At 40.8% G+C, this 22,090-nt stretch overlaps 3 protein-coding genes across 3 annotated transcripts; 2 read left to right on the top strand and 1 right to left on the bottom strand.

Moving 5' to 3' along the window:
- The first annotated feature begins 723 nt into the window (after positions 1 to 723).
- LOC111188230 (alpha-amylase-like) lies at positions 724 to 3,298 on the top strand. The gene is made up of 10 exons (XM_049476759.1): positions 724 to 911; positions 1,023 to 1,169; positions 1,271 to 1,468; positions 1,629 to 1,859; positions 1,958 to 2,091; positions 2,194 to 2,316; positions 2,432 to 2,531; positions 2,623 to 2,744; positions 2,851 to 2,976; positions 3,077 to 3,298. The coding sequence occupies exons 1-10, from the start codon at positions 744 to 746 to the stop codon at positions 3,264 to 3,266; spliced, it is 1,539 nt and encodes a 512-aa protein (XP_049332716.1). The 5' UTR covers positions 724 to 743; the 3' UTR covers positions 3,267 to 3,298.
- Positions 3,299 to 9,126: 5,828 nt separating this feature from the next.
- amy2a (amylase alpha 2A) lies at positions 9,127 to 11,701 on the top strand. Its single transcript, XM_022668372.2, has 10 exons — positions 9,127 to 9,303; positions 9,415 to 9,561; positions 9,663 to 9,860; positions 10,029 to 10,259; positions 10,356 to 10,489; positions 10,592 to 10,714; positions 10,835 to 10,934; positions 11,026 to 11,147; positions 11,254 to 11,379; positions 11,480 to 11,701. The coding sequence occupies exons 1-10, from the start codon at positions 9,136 to 9,138 to the stop codon at positions 11,667 to 11,669; spliced, it is 1,539 nt and encodes a 512-aa protein (XP_022524093.2). The 5' UTR covers positions 9,127 to 9,135; the 3' UTR covers positions 11,670 to 11,701.
- A 6,421-nt stretch (positions 11,702 to 18,122) lies between these two features.
- On the bottom strand, positions 18,123 to 20,654 carry LOC103025145 (alpha-amylase-like). Its single transcript, XM_049476755.1, has 10 exons — positions 20,472 to 20,654; positions 20,220 to 20,366; positions 19,921 to 20,118; positions 19,611 to 19,841; positions 19,291 to 19,424; positions 19,066 to 19,188; positions 18,877 to 18,976; positions 18,668 to 18,789; positions 18,445 to 18,570; positions 18,123 to 18,352 (listed from the first exon to the last, which is right to left on the bottom strand). Exons 1-10 carry the CDS (start codon positions 20,637 to 20,639, stop codon positions 18,163 to 18,165), a joined length of 1,539 nt encoding a protein of 512 aa, XP_049332712.1. The 5' UTR covers positions 20,640 to 20,654; the 3' UTR covers positions 18,123 to 18,162.
- Positions 20,655 to 22,090: the final 1,436 nt, after the last annotated feature.

Here is a 22,090-nt window from a genome sequence, read left to right as displayed (position 1 = left end):
TTCCCAATTATTTGCTTACCAATATACATTAAAATACTCAAATATAACCATAATTATCGGTATCTTTCTTTATAAACCTAGTAACTAAAGTAACATACTGGCTTTTGTTTAAAAATCAGACATTTTTATTTCTTAACGCTTTAAAAAAACAAATATGTTTTTTATGTAATGTATTACAAATATTGTAAATGCTAAATTCTTGAAATTTAAAGTGTTTAAAATTTTGAAATTCATATTGTCGCTGTCCAATAAAAACAAGTATTTCCAAAACAGCAACTTTTCAGGTGAGAGGAAAAACATTGTAAACTTTCAGTGGAAGTCAATGTAAAAAGATTTGATCTTAATTTCTACCATTTCGAATTAAACCTATAAATCTATGATATAGTTATAATTCTATAATCTTCAGCATGTTTAATGCATGACGATTATTCATCATTAAAAGTGGGTTTAATTCAGTTCAGTGATTGATTTCAAATATATCAAAAATGATAATATGAAGGTTAAATAAAACGGGACCTCCACCCCCGGAGATATTTTTGGAGGGAGGAGTAATTAGATAAGGAATTTTATGAGAAAGATAAATCATTTCACAGATGTTTCACATGTTTCACAGAGTTGAAAAAATGAAGCATTCTGTAAAAGAATATTTGTTGGATTCTGATTGGACGCTGAGACAGTGCTGCCATGTATAAATACCAGAGCTGGACCAACATCGAGACGCCTGACTTCTCAACCAGAGGAAGATGAAGCTTCTGATTTTGGTAACTCTGCTCGGGCTGAGCTCGGCTCAGTTCAGCCCGAATACGAGGAGCGGAAGAACCTCCATCGTCCACCTGTTCGAATGGCGCTGGGCTGATATCGCAGCAGAGTGCGAGAGATACCTGGCACCCAACGGCTTTGGAGGAGTTCAGGTAGGTTCTGATCTTTCGATTGAAGAGATTGAGATTGAGGATTTTGGTTTCCACAGTAGTTCCAACTCTAGAGAACGTTCTGTAATTATTAACCTGATTGTTACCTTCCAGATCTCACCTCCAAGCGAGAGCATCGTGGTCACCAACCCATCATATCCATGGTGGCAGAGATACCAGCCAATCAGCTACAAACTGTGCTCCAGATCAGGAAATGAGAACGAGCTGAGGGACATGATCACCAGATGCAACAATGTCGGGGTAAAGATCTTCTCTAGTCTTCATCTTCAGAGCAGGAATGGGAGTAGTGGAAGTGATGTAGAGCTGATGCATGGTGGGTAAATCTGATCTCTATTGTGTAGGTGAACATCTACGTAGATGCAGTCATCAACCACATGTGTGGATCAGGTGGTGGCGCTGGCACACACTCCAGCTGCGGCACTTATTTCAACGCCAACACCAAGGAGTTCCCAGGTGTGCCGTACTCAGCATTGGACTTCAACGATTCGAAATGTAAAACCGGCAGTGGAGGAATCGAGAACTATAACGATGTTAATCAGGTAAGTTATGGTTGTCGCTGAAAACCCAAAAATCAGTGTCTCGGAAAATTATATAAGACCGATTGGTACTTTTGGCAGTGTGGGCAAAAGTATTCTAATTTTATGTAGTCATTTTCACTAGTAGTATCATAACATTAACAGCTTCTGCAAACGATGCTAGGTGAGAAACTGCCGTCTGGTTGGTCTTCTGGACCTGGCCCTGGAGAAAGACTACGTTCGTGGAAAGGTGGCCGATTACATGAACAAGCTTATTGATATGGGCGTGGCCGGATTCAGAGTGGATGCCTGCAAGCACATGTGGCCTGGAGATCTCAGCGCCATTTATGGACGTCTCAAAAACCTCAACACTAAATGGTTCTCGAGTGGTTCCAGACCTTTCATCTTCCAAGAGGTTACTGTTTTGTATTTCTTAAAAGTAGCTCAGATTTTATATATTTCAACAGTAGATCTTATCTTACATTTATTGTTATCCGTTCTCGTTCTCTTCAGGTTATTGATCTCGGTGGTGAGCCCATCAAAGCTTCTGAGTACACAGGACTTGGAAGAGTGACCGAGTTCAAGTATGGCGCCAAGCTGGGTAACGTTGTCCGTAAATGGAACGGAGAAAAGCTTTCCTACCTCAAGTAAGAGAACTGTTCCAGTTCTGATATGAAAAAGCTAAAAAAGATGTTGTTAGAACTCCTTATTTAGAAGATGAAATTAATGCAGGAGTTGGTTTGTTTCAGGAACTGGGGTGAGGGATGGGGAATGATGCCCACCGGTAAAGCCCTGGTGTTCGTTGATAACCATGATAATCAGAGAGGCCATGGAGCTGGAGGTGCATCCATTCTCACATTCTGGGATGCCAGGTATTTTTCAAAAGATATAACGATTACACAACTTATTTATTTTATTAATGTGTTCAATCAAACTGACACTGTACGTTTCCTCCATCACACCATGTCTCCATCTTTATTCTCCAAGGCTTTATAAGATCGCCACTGGATTTATGTTGGCCCATCCCTACGGAGTGACCAGAGTGATGTCCAGCTACCGTTGGAACCGGAACATTGTCAACGGACAGGTAGATGAAGTACAACTTCCACATCAAATTGTTCTGCTCATTTTGGAGAATTATTAGAAGGATTTCTTATATTGTTCCATCTGTCTTTCAGGATCGCAATGACTGGATTGGGCCACCCAGCTCCAGTGGCGGCGTCACCAAGCCGGTAACCATCAATTCGGACTCTACCTGTGGAAATGATTGGGTTTGTGAGCACAGGTGGCGTCAAATCAAGTGAGTATCTTCTGTTCAAGTTCTACAATGTTTATTTTTATTGTTGACCAAATCTAAATTCCAGAAGATGACAAATTCCAAATTGTTTTCCACGCGTTTTCCACAGGAACATGGTGATTTTCCGAAATGTGGTCAACGGACAGCCTTTAAGCAACTGGTGGGATAACGGAAATAACATGATTGCTTTTGGCCGTGGTAATCGTGGTTTCATCATCATCAACAACGACACCTGGTAAGTCTTTAACACAAAAAACAACAATCGTATTTTTCAGCTCTAAGTCAGAACTGTCTAAGCTTTATCGCAGCAAGTAAAACGTTATTTTTCTTTTCAGGAGCATGGACATAACTCTGAACACCGGTTTACCTGGAGGAACCTACTGTGATGTCATTTCCGGCCAGAAGGAGGGAAGTAGATGCACCGGAAAGCAGGTGACGGTTGGAAGTGACGGACGAGCCAACTTCAAAATCAGCAACTCCGATCAAGATCCGTTCATTGCTATCCATGCTAGCTCTAAACTGTAAAATCTGCTTTAAATAAAAGAAAAGCATTTCAATCTGTATACTGATTCTTTTTCACAGTTTAAGTCTTAATATTATATGGATTCAAAAAGAGTGTTACTGCAAAAGATTCTAAATATGTCAAATACACATAAGTACAAGTGTTTATTAGTGGCATTTTCAAAATTCCCCATCATTTAATGATAAAACTATGCTTTTCTACAAATGTCCTATGGGTTTGTGGACACCTCTTATAAAGGTTCTGTCCAAAAACATTTGTCAAAGCCTGGCTGTGTGGTTTAATGGTGTCTGTTGGGTTTTGATTTAAGCCTGGTTCAGGCCAGGGGGTTGTGTTATTGTGCTGGTTGCTTCAAATATCAAAACTCAAATGTTAAGAAAATGTTTGACAGGTATGAAAGTGCTTGTTGGTGCCATGCCTTCATGCCTTAGGAGGCCAAATGTTCTCCAGGCAAAAGAACAAAACCTAAAATACAAGAATACAAGATCAGTCTTTGAAGCATCTCTTCCTTATGTAACCCTGGTATCAGATATTCCTAAACATTTGCTTAAGTCTTCAAGTCTACATTTATGAAGAGCAATTGGTTGACTCTGCCTTCATAAAGGTCAGTTGGTTGACTCTGCCTTCATGAAGGTCAGTTGGTTGACTCCGCCTTCATGAAGGCCAGTTGGTTGATTCTACCTTCATGAAGGTCAGTTGGTTGACTCTACCTTCATGAAGGTCAGTTGGTTGACTCTACCTTCATGAAGGTCAGTTGGTTGACTCTACCTTCATGAAGGTCAGTTGGTTGACTCTACCTTCATGAAGGCTAGTTGGTTGACTCTACCTTCATGAAGGTCAGTTGGTTGACTCTACCTTCATGAAGGTCAGTTGGTTGACTCTACCTTCATGAAGGCCAGTTGGTTTACTCTACATTCATGAAGGCTAGTTGGTTGACTCTAACTTCATGAAGGCCAGTTGGTTGACTCTACCTTCATGAAGGCCAGTTGGTTGACTCTACCTTCATGAAGGCCAGTTGGTTTACTCTACATTCATGAAGGCTAGTTGGTTGACTCTAACTTCATGAAGGCCAGTTGGTTGACTCTACCTTCATGAAGGCCAGTTGGTTGACTCTACCTTCATGAAGGCCAGTTGGTGGACTCTACATTCATGAAGGTCAGTTGGTTTACTCTACATTCAGGAAGGTCAGTTGGTTGACTATTCCTTCATGAAGGCCAGTTGGTGGACTCTACATTCATGACGGTCAGTTGGTTTACTCTACCTTCATGAAGGTCAGTTGGTTGACTATTCCTTCATGAAGGCCAGTTGGTTGACTATTCCTTCATGAAGGCCAGTTGGTGGACTCTACATTCATGAAGGTCAGTTGGTTTACTCTACATTCAGGAAGGTCAGTTGGTTGACTCTACCTTCATGAAGGCCAGTTGGTTCAGTCTACCTTCATGAAGGCCAGTTGGTTGACTATTCCTTCATGAAGGCCAGTTGGTGGACTCTACATTCATGAAGGTCAGTTGGTTGACTCTGCCTTCATGAATGTCAGTTGTTGGACTCTACCTTCATGGAGGCCAGTTGGTTGACTCTACCTTCATGAAGGCCAGTTGGTTGACTCTACCTTCATGAAGGTCAGTTGGTTTACTCTACCTTCATGAAGGCCAGTTGGTTGACTATACCTTCATGAAGGTCAGTTGGTTGACTCCGCCTTCATGAAGGCCAGTTGGTTGACTCTACCTTCATGAAGGTCAGTTGGTTGACTCTACCTTCATGAAGGTCAGTTGGTTGACTCTACCTTCATGAAGGCCAGTTGGTTGACTCTACCTTCATGAAGGTCAGTTGGTTTACTCTACCTTCATGAAGGCCAGTTGGTTGACTATACCTTCATGAAGGTCAGTTGGTTGACTCCGCCTTCATGAAGGCCAGTTGGTTGACTCTACCTTCATGAAGGTCAGTTGGTTGACTCTACCTTCATGAAGGTCAGTTGGTTGACTTTACCTTCACTTTACTTGACCAAATTACATAAAAAAACACACAAACGCTCACTTAAGATCCCTTTTCTGTGAGATTTTAAAGCTAAAATCGCAAAAACAAATATTAATTTCTTTCTAAACTGCCCTGAAGTTCCTTCCAGCTTCTGAACTCCAGTGAGCGTCTCAGTAAAGATCAGCAGAAAAGGAAAAACAAACATTCCTGAATAGAACTCCATTACAGCCAAATTAGGAACAGAATATTTTGGGGGGTTTTGGTGAATCGTTGGTGAGAAAGATAAATCAGATCACATGTGTTTCAGCTGCTCAGAGATGAACTTTAAAAAGAGGAGGAATCAGTGGACAGAACCCTGTTGAACTCTACAGAACCGTGTAAACTGACTGAAGCAGGAATCCTAAAAACTCAGGAAATCCTGTATTTAAACCACTTACTCCATCTTGTGGAGATCACTAGATCTTTCTCTGATATATTTAATATATTGATATATGGATCTCCATCCACAGAACGTACTGCTCTTCTATTCATGCTAACTCTCGTGAACAATTAAGTATATTAAAGAATATTAAGCATTATTATGCTATAGTGCACTAAAGTGTTCTTGTGGTCACATTATTAATTAGTATATTTAAAGAGTTTTTATACTTATTATACTTTAATTAAAGTATAAAAATAGTAAAAAGTCTTAAAACTTAAATTGTGCTAAATGTACTTAACTGTACTCAAATGAAGCTATTCTAAATATACTTGTTTTATAGTATGTACAGTATGTTTACAGTAAAATTATAATACATTTAATAATGAGTATTACAACTGTATCACTATTTATTATTGTACAGCAGGTATATAAGAGTATATGTACTAAGAATTGATGTTAAATATATGTGATCTATATTTACATTAGAGTACAAATATAAATGCTTCTTATATGTTCCTGTCTTTTTTTGTAAGCAGCACACTTCTAGTATTGTTCTATACTTCGTTGGGTATTTACTTTCATTTTTAAAATATATAGTAATTTAATTTACTTTCTAAAAAGTTACATGATACATTTTACTTTAAGTGAACTACTTTAAGAGATCCAAGTTCCTGGTGCCTCATTTATTACAGGATAGAACAAACCTTTAAACTTTCAGTGCAAATCAATCTAAAAAGAGTTTATTTCAGGTCATTTTGAAGAGTTTCTATTGGTCCGTTCATCAAGAAATTTTGGCACAGTGTAAGAAACAGTTTATCTGTTTAAATTGTGCAGTGAACTAAAAATCCACAAAAATTGAGATACTTGAACTCAAGCTGGTTAATCCTAAATATACAGTAGACGACTTAGAAAAGACTCTAAAAAGACTTTAATAGACTAAAGTAACAGAATTATTTTAGTAGCAGAATTTTTAATAGTAACATCATTTTTACTGTCAGAATTTTTAGTCACAAACATTTTTAGTCACAGAATTTTTAGTCACTGATTTTTAGTAACAGAATTTTTAGTCACTGACTTTTAGTAACAGATTTTTTTGTCACTGATTTTTAGTAACATAATTTTTAGTCACACTTTTTTATTCACAGACTTTTAACCATTTTTGTAATTTGCTTAAAATGGTAAAGTTGTTATTAAAGCAAATGACACCTACCTACCCACCCACCCCTAATGTTGATACTCTGCTCTTTATCATCAAACTAACCTAAAGCTAAAATTAACACCCATCACAGACTCTTCTAAAAATTTAAACTTATTATTAAAGCAAATTACATAAAAACACACAAATGCACATTTAAGATTCTTCTTCTGTGAGATTTTAAAGCTAAAATGGTGAGAAATTATAAATTTATTTCTAAACTGCCCTGAAGTTTCTTCCAGCTTCTGAACTCCAGTGAGCGTCTCAGTAAAGATCAGCAGAAAAGGAAAAACAAACATTCCTGGATAGAACTCCATTACAGCTAAATTAGGAACAGAATATTTTGGGGGGTTTTGGTGAATCGTTGGTGAGAAAGATAAATCAGATCACATGTGTTTCAGCTGCTCAGAGATGAACTTCTATCAGAGGTCAGCTGAAGGTTCTGAGAGAACGCTGGTTTTAGGTGTTTTTTGGTTGTTTTTGGTTATTTTGGTGGTTTTGGTTGTTTTAGGTTGTTTTTGGTGGTTTTAGATGGTTTTATATGGTTTTCTAATTCTTCCTTCATTTCTTACTTTTTAGATCTTTTCCTTGCATTCTCTTAGCCTTCTGTAGCCTACAACAATTTTCACACTATGAGGTGCCCTATATGCAACACTAGTAAGGAACAGGGGTATTTCCATTTTCTCTTCTAATTCATCAGGTCTCGCCGCTACATTTACATACATACAGCTCTGAAAAAAAGAGCACTTAAAATGATGAGTTTCTTTGATTTTACCAAATAAAAAAAACCTCTGGAATATAATCAAGAGGAAGATGGATGATCACAAGCCATCAAACCACCAAACTGAACTGCTTGAATTTTTGCACCAGGAGTAAAGCAGCATAAAGTTATCCAAAAGCAGTGTGTAAGACTGGTGGAGGAGAACATGATGCCAAGATGCATAAAAAACTGTGATTAAAAAACAGAGGATATTCCACCAAATATTGATTTCTGAACTCTTAAAAACCCTGTCATACCAAAAAAATTGTTTACCAATATATGTTAAAATACTCAAATATAACCATCATTATGTGTATTTTTTTATAAACCTTGTAACTAAAGTAATATACCAGCTTTCCAACAGTAATTTTGTGTAAAATTCTTTTTTTATAAAAAAAACCCAATACATTTTCATTTCTTAACACTTTTAAACACATATGTTTTGTATGTATGTATGTATTATTTACTATTGTAAATGTTAAAATCTTGTAATTTACAGTGTTGTTCTGGGAAAATAGAGTTTATACAGTAAAATGTGTTGTGAAAAGTTTCCAACTAAGATTGAAAATAATTTATATCGCCGCTGTCCAATAGAAAACAAGTATCTCCAAAACAGAACCTTTCCAGAAGAGAGAAAAAAACATTCTATACTTTCAATAGAAGTCAATGTAAATTGAGTTTTTTTAAGGTCATTTTAAAGTATTTCTATTGATCTGTTCATCATGAAATTTTATGACAGTTTAAGGGACAGTTTCTTTGTTCAAGTAAAGTAAAAATCAAGGAAAAGAAAAATGGAGATACTGTTTTTTTAACTGGACATTGAAGATATTTAGATCTTAATTTCTGCCATTTAGAATGAAACCTATAAATCTATAATATAATGTTAATTCAATTATTTTCAATACTATTAAACTTAGTATTACCAATACACTTTTATTGGAATTGATTGTAAAATAAGTCATTACATTTTGAAACAAAAGGACCACTTCTTTGTATGTTCAAATTTTGTAGTAAACTGAAAATCAACAAAATTAGATATTTGTTTTGAGATAACAGCAACAATACTCAGATCTTGATTTCTACCATTTAGAATTAAACCTATAAATCTATAATATAGTTATAATTCTATAATCTTCAATGCATGCCGATAATTCATCGTTAGAAGTGGGTTTAATTCAGTTCAGTGATGACTAAATTAAACTGACACCATCAAAAAAGAGGAAAAAAGGAAAAACAAACTTTGTCTTGATTTCAAATATATCAAAAATGATAATATGAAGGTTAAATAAAACGGGACCTCCACCCCCGGAGATATTTTTGGAGGGAGGAGTAATTAGATAAGGAATTTTATGAGAAAGATAAATCATTTCACAGATGTTTCACATGTTTCACAGAGTTGAAAAAATGAAGCATTCTGTAAAAGAATATTTGTTGGATTCTGATTGGATGCTGAGACAGTGCTGCCATGTATAAATACCAGAGCTGGACCAATATCGAGATGCCTGACTTCTCAACCAGAGGAAGATGAAGCTTCTGATTTTGGTAACTCTGCTCGGGCTGAGCTCGGCTCAGTTCAGCCCAAATACGAGGAGCGGAAGAACCTCCATCGTCCACCTGTTCGAATGGCGCTGGGCTGATATCGCAGCAGAGTGCGAGAGATACCTGGCACCCAACGGCTTTGGAGGAGTTCAGGTAGGTTCTGATCTTTCGATTGAAGAGATTGAGATTGAGGATTTTGGTTTCCACAGTAGTTCCAACTCTAGAGAACGTTCTGTAATTATTAACCTGATTGTTACCGTCCAGATCTCACCTCCAAGCGAGAGCATCGTGGTCACCAACCCATCGTATCCGTGGTGGCAGAGATACCAGCCAATCAGCTACAAACTGTGCTCCAGATCAGGAAATGAGAACGAGCTGAGGGACATGATCACCAGATGCAACAATGTCGGGGTAAAGATCTTCTCTAGTCTTCATCTTCAGAGCAGGAATGGGAGTAGTGGAAGTGATGTAGAGCTGATGCATGGTGGGTAAATCTGATCTCTATTGTGTAGGTGAACATCTACGTAGATGCAGTCATCAACCACATGTGTGGATCAGGTGGTGGCGCTGGCACACACTCCAGCTGTGGCACTTATTTCAACGCCAACACCAAGGAGTTCCCAGGTGTGCCGTACTCAGCATTGGACTTCAACGATTCGAAATGTAAAACCGGCAGTGGAGGAATCGAGAACTATAACGATGTTAATCAGGTAAGTGATGGTCGTCGCTGAAAACCCAAAAATCAGTGTCTCGGAAAATTAGAAAATTATATAAGACCGATTGGTACTTTTGGCAGTGTGGGCAAAAGTATTCTAATTTTATGAAGTCATTTTCACTAGTAGTATCATAACATTAACAACTTCTGCAAACGATGCTAGGTGAGAAACTGCCGTCTGGTTGGTCTTCTGGACCTGGCCCTGGAGAAAGACTACGTTCGTGGAAAGGTGGCCGATTACATGAACAAGCTTATTGATATGGGCGTGGCCGGATTCAGAGTGGATGCCTGCAAGCACATGTGGCCTGGAGATCTCAGCGCCATTTATGGACGTCTCAAAAACCTCAACACTAAATGGTTCTCGAGTGGTTCCAGACCTTTCATCTTCCAAGAGGTTACTCTATTGTATTTCTTAAAAGTAGCTCAGATTTTATATTTCAACAGTAGATCTTATCTTACATTTATTGTTATCCGTTCTCGTTCTCTTCAGGTTATTGATCTCGGTGGTGAGCCCATCAAAGCTTCTGAGTACACAGGACTTGGAAGAGTGACCGAGTTCAAGTATGGCGCCAAGCTGGGTAACGTTGTCCGTAAATGGAACGGAGAAAAGCTTTCCTACCTCAAGTAAGAGAACTGTTCCAGTTCTGATATGAAAAAGCTAAAAAAGATGTTGTTAGAACTCCTTATTTAGAAGATGAAATTAATGCAGGAGTTGGTTTGTTTCAGGAACTGGGGTGAGGGATGGGGAATGATGCCCACCGGTAAAGCCCTGGTGTTCGTTGATAACCATGATAATCAGAGAGGCCATGGAGCTGGAGGTGCATCCATTCTCACATTCTGGGATGCCAGGTATTTTTCAAAAGATATAACGATTACACAACTTATTTATGTTTATTAATGTGTTCAATCAAACTGACATGTACTGTACGTTTCCTCCATCACACCATGTCTCCATCTTTATTCTCCAAGGCTTTATAAGATCGCCACTGGATTTATGTTGGCCCATCCCTACGGAGTGACCAGAGTGATGTCCAGCTACCGTTGGAACCGGAACATCGTCAACGGACAGGTAGATGAAGTACAACTTCCACATCAAATTGTTCTGCTCATTTTGGAGAATTATTAGAAGGATTTCTTATATCGTTCCATCTGTCTTTCAGGATCGCAATGACTGGATTGGGCCACCCAGCTCCAGTGGCGGCGTCACCAAGCCGGTAACCATCAATTCGGACTCTACCTGTGGAAATGATTGGGTTTGTGAGCACAGGTGGCGTCAAATCAAGTGAGTATCTTCTGTTCAAGTTCTACAATGTTTATTTTTATTGTTGACCAAATCTAAATTCCAGAAGATGACAAATTCCAAATTGTTTTCCACGCGTTTTCCACAGGAACATGGTGATTTTCCGAAATGTGGTCAACGGACAGCCTTTAAGCAACTGGTGGGATAACGGAAATAACATGATTGCTTTTGGCCGTGGTAATCGTGGTTTCATCATCATCAACAACGACACCTGGTAAGTCTTTAACACAAAAAACAACAATCGTATTTTTCAGCTCTAAGTCAGAACTGTCTAAGCTTTATCGCAGCAAGTAAAACGTTATTTTTCTTTTCAGGAGCATGGACATAACTCTGAACACCGGTTTACCTGGAGGAACCTACTGTGATGTCATTTCCGGCCAGAAGGAGGGAAGTAGATGCACCGGAAAGCAGGTGACGGTTGGAAGTGACGGACGAGCCAACTTCAAAATCAGCAACTCCGATCAAGATCCGTTCATTGCTATCCATGCTAGCTCTAAACTGTAAAATCTGCTTTAAATAAAAGAAAAGCATTTAAATCTGTCTACTGATTCTTTTTTACAGTTTAAGTCTTAATATTATATGGATTCAAAAAGAGTGTTACTGCAAAAGATTCTAAATATGTCAAATACACATAAGTACAAGTGTTTATTAGTGGCATTTTCAAAATTCCCCATCATTTAATGATACAACTATGCTTTTCTACAAATGTCCAATGGGTTTGTGGACACCTCTTATAAAGGTTCTGTCCAAAAACATTTGTCAAAGCCTGGCTGTGTGGTTTAATGGTGTCTGTTGGGTTTTGATTTAAGCCTGGTTCAGGTCAGGGGGTTGTGTTATTGTGCTGGTTGCTTCAAATATCAAAACTCAAATGTTAAGAAAATGTTTGACAGGTATGAAAGTGCTTGTTGGTGCCATGCCTTCATGCCTTAGGAGGCCAAATGTTCTCCAGGCAAAAGAACAAAACCTAAAATCCCAAAAGGCAGGGGATCTGGGAACCAGCCTTGTGCCTCTGAACTAATCCTGGCTGTATTTTAAAAACAATTATCTATTTTTTTCTTCTTGGTGGAAGACCACCAGCTTTTTGCCTATTATTTTTCCTTACCTGTCTTCGATCCTGCTTCCTGACAGATCCAAACCAGCAACAATTTAGACCGGGCTTACTTTTAAAAAAACTAGGGTAAAATTGAATACAAGATCAGTCTTTGAAGCATCTCTTCCTTATGTAACCCTGGTATCAGATATTCCTAAACATTTGCTTAAGTCTTCAAGTCTACATTTATGAAGAGCAATTGGTTGACTCTGCCTTCATAAAGGTCAGTTGGTTGACTCTGCCTACATGAAGGTCAGTTGGTTGACTCCGCCTTCATGAAGGCCAGTTGGTTGACTCTACCTTCATGAAGGTCAGTTGGTTGACTCTACCTTCATGAAGGTCAGTTGGTTGACTCTACCTTCATGAAGGTCAGTTGGTTGACTCTACCTTCATGAAGGTCAGTTGGGTGACTCTACCTTCATGAAGGCCAGTTGGTTTACTCTACCTTCATGAAGGCCAGTTGGTTGACTCTAACTTCATGAAGGCCAGTTGGTTGACTCTACCTTCATGAAGGCCAGTTGGTTGACACTAACTTCATGAAGGCCAGTTGGTGGACTCTACCTTCATGAAGGTCAGTTGGTTGACTCTACCTTCATGAAGGCCAGTTGGTTGACTCTACCTTCATGAAGGCCAGTTGGTTGACTCTACCTTCATGAAGGCCAGTTGGTGGACTCTACATTTATGAAGGCCAGTTGGTTCAGTCTACCTTCATGAAGGCCAGTTGGTTCAGTCTACCTTCATGAAGGCCAGTTGGTTGACTATTCCTTCATGAAGGTCAGTTGGTTGACTCTACCTTCATGAAGGCCAGTTGGTTGACTATACCTTCATGAAGGCCAGTTGGTTGACTCTGCCTTCATGAATGTCAGTTGTTGGACTCTACCTTCATGAAGGCCAGTTGGTTGACTCTACCTTTATGAAGGCCAGTTGGTTGACTCTACCTTCATGAAGGCCAGTTGTTTGATTCTACCTTCATGAAGGCCAGTTGGTTGACTCTACCTTGATGAAGGCCAGTTGGTTGACTCTACCTTCATGAAGGCCAGTTGGTTGACTCTACCTTCATGAAGGTCATTTGGTTGACTCTACCTTCATGAAGGCCAGTTGGTTGACTCTACCTTCATGAAGGCCAGTTGGTTGACTCTACCTTCATGAAGGCCAGTTGGTTGACTCTACCTTCATGAAGGCCAGTTGGTTGACTGTACCTTCATAAAGGCCAGTTGGTTGACTCTGCCTTCACGAATGTCAGTTGGTTGACTCTACCTTCAAGAAGGTCAGTTGTTTGACTCTGCCTTCATGAAGGCCAGTTGGTTGACTCTACCTTAATGAAGGCCAGTTGGTTGACTCTACCTTCATAAAGGCCAGTTGGTTGACTCTGCCTTCACGAAGGTCAGTTGGTTGACTCTACCTTCATGAAGGTCAGTTGGTTGACTCTACCTTCATGAAGGCCAGTTGGTTGACTCTGCCTTCATGAAGGCCAGTTGGTTGACTCTACCTTCATGAAGGTCATTTGGTTGACTCTACCTTCATGAAGGCCAGTTGGTTGACTCTACCTTCATGAAGGTCAGTTGGTTGACTCTACCTTCATGAAGGCCAGTTGGTTGACTATACCTTCATGAAGGCCAGTTGGTTGACTCTGCCTTCATGAATGTCAGTTGTTGGACTCTACCTTCATGAAGGCCAGTTGGTTGACTCTACCTTTATGAAGGCCAGTTGGTTGACTCTACCTTCATGAAGGCCAGTTGTTTGATTCTACCTTCATGAAGGCCAGTTGGTTGACTCTACCTTGATGAAGGTCTGTTGGTTGACTCTACCTTCAAGAAGGTCAGTTATTTGACTGCCTTCATGAAGGCCAGTTGGTTGACTCTACCTTAATGAAGGCCAGTTGGTTGACTCTACCTTCACAAAGGCCAGTTGGTTGACTCTGCCTTCACGATGGTTAGTTGGTTGACTCTACCTTCATGAAGGTCAGTTGGTTGACTCTACCTTCATGAAGGCCAGTTGGTTGACTCTGCCTTCATGAAGGCCAGTTGGTTGACTCTACCTTCATAAAGGCCAGTTTGGTTGACTCTGCCTTCATGAAGGCCAGTTGGTTTACTCTACCTATATGAAGGCCAGTTGATTGATTCTACCTTCATGAGGGTCAGTTGGTTGACTGTACCTTCATGAAGGCCAGTTGGTTGACTTTACCTTTATGAAGGCCAGTTGGTTGACTCTACCTTCATGAAGGTCAGTTGGTTTACTTTACTTTTTTTATGAAGGTCAGTTGGTTGACTCTACCTTCATGAAGGTCAGTTGGTTGACTCTACCTTCATGAAGGCCAGTTGGTTGACTCTACCTTCATGAAGGCCAGTTGGTTGACTCTACCTTCATGAAGGCCAGTTGGTTGACTCTACCTTCATGAAAACCAGTTGTTTGATGCTACCTTCATGAAGGCCAGTTGGTTGACTCTACCTTCATGAAGGTCATTTGTTTGATTCTGCCTTCATGAAGGTCAGTTGGTTGACTCTACCTTCATGAAGGCCAGTTGTTTGATTCTACCTTCATGAAGGCCAGTTGGTTGACTCTACCTTCATGAAGGCCAGTTGGTTGACTCTACCTTCATGAAGGCCAGTTGGTTGACTCTACCTTCATGAAGGTCATTTGTTTGATTCTGCCTTCATGAAGGTCAGTTGGTTGACTCTACCTTCATGAAGGCCAGTTGTTTGATTCTACCTTCATGAAGGCCAGTTGGTTGACTCTACCTTCATGAAGGCCAGTTGGTTGACTCTACCTTCATGAAGGCCAGTTGGTTGACTCTACCTTCATGAAAGCCAGTTGTTTGATGCTACCTTCATGAAGGCCAGTTGGTTGACTCTACCTTCATGAAGGCCAGTTGTTTGATTCTACCTTCATGAAGGTCATTTGTTTGATTCTACCTTCATGAAGGTCAGTTGGTTGACTCTACCTTCATGAAGGCCAGTTGTTTGATTCTACCTTCATGAAGGCCAGTTGGTTGACTCTACCTTCATGAAGGTCAGTTGGTTGACTCTACCTTCATGAAGACCAGTTGGTTGACTCTACCTTCATGAAAGCCAGTTGTTTGATGCTACCTTCATGAAGGCCAGTTGGTTGACTCTACCTTCATGAAGGTCATTTGTTTGATTCTACCTTCATGAAGGTCAGTTGGTTGACTCTACCTTCATGAAGGCCAGTTGTTTGATTCTACCTTCATGAAGGCCAGTTGGTTGACTCTACCTTCATGAAGGTCAGTTGGTTGACTCTACCTTCATGAAGACCAGTTGGTTGACTCTACCTTCATTAAGGCCAGTTGGTTGACTCTACCTTCATTAAGGCCAGTTAGTTGACTCTACCTTCATGAAGGCCAGTTGGTTGACTCTACCTTCATGAAGGTCAGTTGGTTGACTCTACCTTCATGAAGGTCCGTTGGTTGACTCTGCCTTCATGAAGGCCAGTTGATTGACTCTACCTTCATGAAGGCCAGTTGGTTGACTCTACCTTCATGAAGCCAAGTTGGTTGACTCTGCCTTCATGAAGGCCAGTTGGTTGACTCTACCTTCATAAAGGCCAGTTTGGTTGACTCTGCCTTCACGAAGGTCAGTTGGTTGACTCTACCTTCATGAAGGTCAGTTGGTTGACTCTACCTTCATGAAGCCAAGTTGGTTGACTCTGCCTTCATGAAGGCCAGTTGGTTGACTCTACCTTCATAAAGGCCAGTTTGGTTGACTCTGCCTTCACGAAGGTCAGTTGGTTGACTCTACCTTCATGAAGGTCAGTTGGTTGACTCTGCCTTCATGAAGGCCAGTTGGTTTACTCTACCTATATGAAGGCCAGTTGATTGATTCTACCTTCATGAGGGTCAGTTGGTTGACTGTACCTTCATGAAGGCCAGTTGGTTAACTTTACCTTTATGAAGGCCAGTTGGTTGACTCTACCTTCATGAAGGTCATTTGTTTTACTGTACTTTTTTATGAAGGTCAGTTGGTTGACTCTACCTTCATGAAGGTCAGTTGGTTGACTCTACCTTCATGAAGGCCAGTTGGTTGACTCTACCTTCATGAAGGCCAGTTGGTTGACTCTACCTTCATGAAGGCCAGTTGGTTGACTCTACCTTCATGAAGGCCAGTTGGTTGACTCTACCTTCATGAAAGCCAGTTGTTTGATGCTACCTTCATGAAGGCCAGTTGGTTGACTCTACCTTCATGAAGGTCATTTGTTTGATTCTACCTTCATGAAGGTCAGTTGGTTGACTCTACCTTCATGAAGGCCAGTTGTTTGATTCTACCTTCATGAAGGCCAGTTGGTTGACTCTACCTTCATGAAGGTCAGTTGGTTGACTCTACCTTCATGAAGACCAGTTGGTTGACTCTACCTTAATGAAGGCCAGTTGGTTGACTCTACCTTCATTAAGGCCAGTTGGTTGACTCTACCTTCATTAAGGCCAGTTAGTTGACTCTACCTTCATGAAGGCCAGTTGGTTGACTCTACCTTCATGAAGGTCAGTTGGTTGACTCTGCCTTCAAGAAGGTCAGTTGGTTGACTCTGCCTTCATGAAGGCCAGTTGTTGACTCTGCCTTCATGAAGGCCAGTTGGTTGACTGTACCTTCATGAAGGCCAGTTGGTTGAGTCTGCCTTCACGAAGGTTAATTGGTTGACTCTACCTTCATGAAGGCTAGTTGATTGACTCTACCTTCTTAAAGTGTAATTGCATTCTAGTTCATCCATGAAGTCCACAACTTCCACCCACAGTAAATGTTCCATATTGGGCAAACCTTGATGGGTTCTTATCAAACAAAAGCCATTTAATCAAATCTTCCTTTGATTCCTTTGACCCTGTTTTTGAGATGCCTCTTAACATTTGCTGAGGTGGGGGGAAAGTGGGGTGATTGAACTCTAGTAGGAAAGAGTGGGCACCAGAGTACTTGAGAACCAGGCCAGGCAGCACCTGGACAGAACAAGAGGAAAAATATCTGAATCCATTGGAAACAGAGAGTTTCTTTGATTTTACCAAATAAAAAACCTCTGGAATATAATCAAGAGGAAGATGGATGATCACAAGCCATCAAACCAAACTGAACTGCTTGATTTTTTTGCACCAGGAGTAAAGCAGCATAAAGTTATCCAAAAGCAGTGTGTAAGACTGGTGGAGGAGAACATGATGCCAGAATGCATGAAAACTGTGAGTAAAAAACAGATTTATTCCAACAAGTATTGATTTTTGAACTCTTTAAACTTTATGAATACGAACTTGTTTTCATTGCATTATTTGAGGTCTGAAAGCTATGCGTCTTTTTTGTTATTTCAGCCATTTTTTATTTTCTCTAAATAAATGCTCTAAATGAGAATATTTTAATTTGCAATTTGGGAGAAATATTGTTTGTAGTTCATAGAATAAAAGAGCGATGTTTATTTTACTCAAACATATATCTATAAATAGCAAAATCAGAGAAACTGATTCAGAAACCGAAGTGCTCTTTTCATTTTTTCCTGTAAAATTGTACCAATTGCTATATTTGCCAACAGGGGAGGCTGTTGTATAGCAAATTAAATCTAACAGCAAAAGGAGGAAAAAAGCAATAACTTGGTCATGCCAGACCAGTAGGGGCCCCTAGTGTGTTGCCAGTTTACAGATCTTGTGTTTTATAAGCACAAATCAAAAGCAGTTATCATTTGTTTGACCTGTTTGTTAAGAAAGGAGACTTCCACTGGAATTGTATTTAGTGGAATTGTTTTATGTGGTGCTTAGACTCAGTGACTGCCACTTACTGCAATATTTATAATAAAGTCAATAATAATATACAGTTATTCCATTTAGAGGCTTGTCAAGGGCCAGAAACTTATATAGTGAATAGAAACAAATGACAATAATACTATTTTTGCTGCAATACAATCATTTATTCTTCACATTTTCATTTACAGTTTGGAGTCAGCATGGATGGCAAAAAATGGATCTTCTTCCGAGTTGCTGATTTTGAAATAGGCCTTTCCGTCACTTCCAACCGTCACCTGCTTTCCAGTGCAACTACCTCCCTCCTTCTGACCGGAAATGACATCACAGTAGGTTCCTCCAGGCAGGCCGGTGGCCAGGGTGGCGTCCAGGGTCCTGAAATGAAGCAGAAACTAGTTAAAATTTAAACACCAGCAGCAGAAGTTCAGAAATTCTCAGAGAGGAACGTTGAAGACGAGTGACGTTACCAGTCGTCGTTGTTGATGACGATGAAACCGCGGTTACCGCGGCCGAAAGCGATCTGATTACTGCCGTTGTCCCACCAGTTGGCGAACACCGCTCCTCCAACCACATTTCGGAAAATCACCATGTTCCTGGAGATTTAGGAGCGTTTAGGAGTTATCTTCAGGAGGTTAGGGTTAGCTAGTCATGCTAAAACCTTCAAAACAATTCAGAGCAGAAGGAACTCACCTGATCTGACGCCACCTGTGCTCACAGACCCAGCCGTCTCCACAGGTACTGTCTGCATTGATGGGCACAGGCTTGGTTGTGCCGTCGCCGTAGCTGGGTGGTCCCATCCAGTCGTTCTGATCCTGAGAAAGTCACAAAGCATCAAAGATATTCAGAAGATCTTTAGTGAGGAAAATGTCTTTGATCGGTGGTTGATCTCTTTTATCTACCTGGCCGTTGACGATGTTACGGTCCCAACGGAAACTGGACATCACTCTGGTCACTCCGTAGGGATGGGCCAACATCAAAGCAACAGCCATCTTGTAAAGCCTTAAAAGAAAGAGATGTTTGATTATGATTTCTGATACATCATAATTTCAACAATATATTCATACTGTACATAAAGGAAAGGTCAATACCTGGCATCCCAGAATGTGACGATGGATGCTCCTCCAGCTCCATGGCCTCGCTGATTATCGTGGTTATCAACGAACACCAGGGCTTTATCTGAGGCCATCATTCCCCATCCCTCACCCCAGTTCCTGAAACAAACCAACTCCAGTATGAATTTAATCTTCTAAATATGGAGCTCTTACATCATCTTGTTTAGTTTTTTCATATTGGAACTGGAACAGTTCTCTTACTTAAGGTAGGAAAGCTTTTCTCCGTTCCATTTACGCATAACGGTTCCCAGCTTGGCGCCATACTTGAACTCGGTCACTCTGCCCAGTCCAGTGTACTCAGCAGCTGTGATTGGCTCACCACCGAGATCAATAACCTATAAAACACATTCCCAGTTAGAATTGGGCCCATGTAGTGTTAGGAGTCTAGCCCAAGGACTCTTATTGTTCAGAATTGAACCCCGGTCTCCCAATTAATGTGGTAGCTCCCGAGCAGGTGGTGGTGTTATCCACAGCGCCACACCAACCACCAATTTATTCAAACCACTATCAGCTAAACGAACCTCTTGGAAGATGAAGGGTCTGGAACCACCTGAGAACCATTTGGTGTTGAGGTTATTGAGGCGTCCGTAAACGGCGCTGAGATCTACAGGCCACATGTGCTTGCAGGCGTCCACTCTGAACCCGGCCACGCCCATGTCGATAAGAGCGTTCATGTAATCGGCCACCTTACCACGAACGTAGTCTTTCTCCAAGGCCAGGTCCAGAAGACCAACCAGACGGCAGTTTCTCACCTGTTACCATCAGAAATTAGACATAAATGAATGTTCAGGTGAGACGCTAAAGTCAAAATAACACCAAAGAATCACCTACCTGATTAATATCGTTATAGTTCTCGATTTCTCCACTGCCAGTGTTGCACTTGGCATCGTTGAAGTCCCAGCCTGTGAATGGAATTGATGGGAACTCCTTGGTGTTGGCGTTGAAATAAGTGCCACAGCTGGAGTGTGTGCCAGCGCCACCACCTGATCCACACATGTGGTTGATGACTGCATCTACGTAGATGTTCACCTACACAATAGAGATCAGATTTACCCACCATGCATCAGCTCTACATCACTTCCACTACTCCCATTCCTGCTCTGAAGATGAAGACTAGAGAAGATCTTTACCCCGACATTGTTGCATCTGGTGATCATGTCCCTCAGCTCGTTCTCATTTCCTGATCTGGAGCACAGGTTGTAGCTGATTGGCTGGTATCTCTGCCACCATGGGTGAAATGGGTTGGTGACCACGATGCTCTCGCTTGGAGGAGAGATCTGCAAAGTAAGATTCCATCATGTCAGAATCTAGAATTCTAAAAACTACCAAATTGCATCCAAGTCATCGATATCTGCGCCAGGTTTCTGTATTATTAAACCTACCTGAACTCCTCCAAAGCCGTTGGGTGCCAGGTATCTCTCGCACTCTGCTGCGATATCAGCCCAGCGCCATTCGAACAGGTGGACGAGGGAAGTTCTTCCATCCTTCATATTCGGGCTGAACTGAGCCGAGCTCAGCCCGAGCAGAGTTACCAAAATCAGAAGCTTCATCTTCCTCTGGTTAAGAAGTAGAGCACTGGAAGCTTCAGCTCCAGTATTTATACACAGTGCTGCAGGATATCGTTCCCGTGCCCACGCAGGACGTCTCCTGACAGGACAGTTAATATTTCAACCACAACAACCGTGCCAACCACCCCAACCACGCCAACCAGCACACCTGCTGCCCAACACGCCGTTCTCACGTGGGAACCTCCAGCATCACAACATATTCAGGTATTTCCGGAATATTAAACCAGTGAAGCTCTATCTGATCAGAATCAGATCAAATCATACTGATATTAATATACAACTGCAGGGACAAGTATGTGAACTCTTTGGGATTATACTTGTATCTCTGCATAAATTGGTCATTAAATGTGTTCTGATCTTCATCTACGTCACAACAATAGACAAACACAGTCTGATTAAACTAAAACCACACAAACAATTATATATATTTACATGATTTTATTAAACACAGCATGTTAATATTCACACTGAGAGTAAATAAAAGTATGTGAATCTTTGGGTTTAATAACTGGTTGATCCTCCTTTATCAGCAAAAACCTCAACCAATGGTTTCCTGTAGCTGCAGGTCAGACCTGCAGAACGGTCAGGAGGAATTCTGGATCATTCCTCTTCACTAAACTGTTTCAGTTCAGCTATAATATTATGGGATATCTGGTGTGAATCTCTCTCTTGAGGTCATGATGCTGCAGCATCTCAGTTGGGTTCAGGAGGTCAGGACTCTCCAGAAGGAGGATTTATTTATTTTCTTCTGTTGAAGTCGTTCGGTTGTTGATTTATTTCTATGTTTTGGGTCGTTGTTCTGTTGCATCATCCGCCCTCTGTTGAGCTTCAGTTGGAGGACAGATGGTCTTAAGTTTTACTGCAAAATGTAAACTTGGTAAACTTGGGAACTCTGTTGATTTTTTCCGTTGATGGCGGCAAAATCCGTCCAGACCCTGGGACACCAAAGCAAAGCAGCCCCAAACCATGATGCTCCCTCCACCATGTTTCACAGTTGGGATGTGGTTTTGATGACTCAATTTTGGTTTCATCTGTGCACAGTATATGTAGCCAGTAGTGCAGTAGTGGAACATCCAGGTTCTCTTTTTTTTGCAAACTTCAAACATGAAGCAATGTTTTTTTTGGACAGCAGTGTCTTCCTCAGTAGTGTCCTCCCATCAACTCCATTCTTGTTTAATGTTTTTCTTATTGTATTTATTGATTTGTCAACAAAAATGTGAGCATGTGCCAGAGATTTCTGTATTCAGTCTTCAGTTGACACTCTAGGATTCGTCCTCACCTTATTGATCATTCTGCGCTGTGCTCTTACAGTCATCTTTACAGGACTTTACCACGCCAGACGACAATTTTAGATCATAGGTCTTCAGTGTGAGGCGTGATTAACATCAAGCAATGCTTCTTAAAAACAGCAAAAGGCAAAAACTTAATCGCAG

Source organism: Astyanax mexicanus, chromosome 4 (genome assembly GCF_023375975.1).
Source record: "Astyanax mexicanus isolate ESR-SI-001 chromosome 4, AstMex3_surface, whole genome shotgun sequence".
NCBI classification, from domain to species: Eukaryota; Metazoa; Chordata; class Actinopteri; order Characiformes; family Acestrorhamphidae; genus Astyanax; species Astyanax mexicanus.
Note: the sequence above shows the minus strand (reverse complement) of the source record. Positions and strands in the feature narration are given on the sequence as shown.

Excerpts from the sequence above, each read along its gene's own strand:
- LOC111188230 (XM_049476759.1), top strand. The coding sequence starts at position 744 with ATGAAGCTTCTGATTTTGGTAACTCTGCTCGGGCTGAGCTCGGCTCAG. Across the intron at positions 1,469-1,628 it reads ACTATAACGATGTTAATCAG|GTGAGAAACTGCCGTCTGGT; the intron begins GTAAGTTATGGT and ends AAACGATGCTAG. Across the intron at positions 2,532-2,622 it reads GGAACATTGTCAACGGACAG|GATCGCAATGACTGGATTGG; the intron begins GTAGATGAAGTA and ends TCTGTCTTTCAG.
- amy2a (XM_022668372.2), top strand. The coding sequence starts at position 9,136 with ATGAAGCTTCTGATTTTGGTAACTCTGCTCGGGCTGAGCTCGGCTCAG. Across the intron at positions 10,490-10,591 it reads GAAAAGCTTTCCTACCTCAA|GAACTGGGGTGAGGGATGGG; the intron begins GTAAGAGAACTG and ends GGTTTGTTTCAG. Across the intron at positions 10,935-11,025 it reads GGAACATCGTCAACGGACAG|GATCGCAATGACTGGATTGG; the intron begins GTAGATGAAGTA and ends TCTGTCTTTCAG.
- LOC103025145 (XM_049476755.1), bottom strand. The coding sequence starts at position 20,639 with ATGAAGCTTCTGATTTTGGTAACTCTGCTCGGGCTGAGCTCGGCTCAG. Across the intron at positions 19,189-19,290 it reads GAAAAGCTTTCCTACCTTAA|GAACTGGGGTGAGGGATGGG; the intron begins GTAAGAGAACTG and ends GGTTTGTTTCAG. Across the intron at positions 18,571-18,667 it reads CACAGGTGGCGTCAGATCAG|GAACATGGTGATTTTCCGAA; the intron begins GTGAGTTCCTTC and ends CTAAATCTCCAG.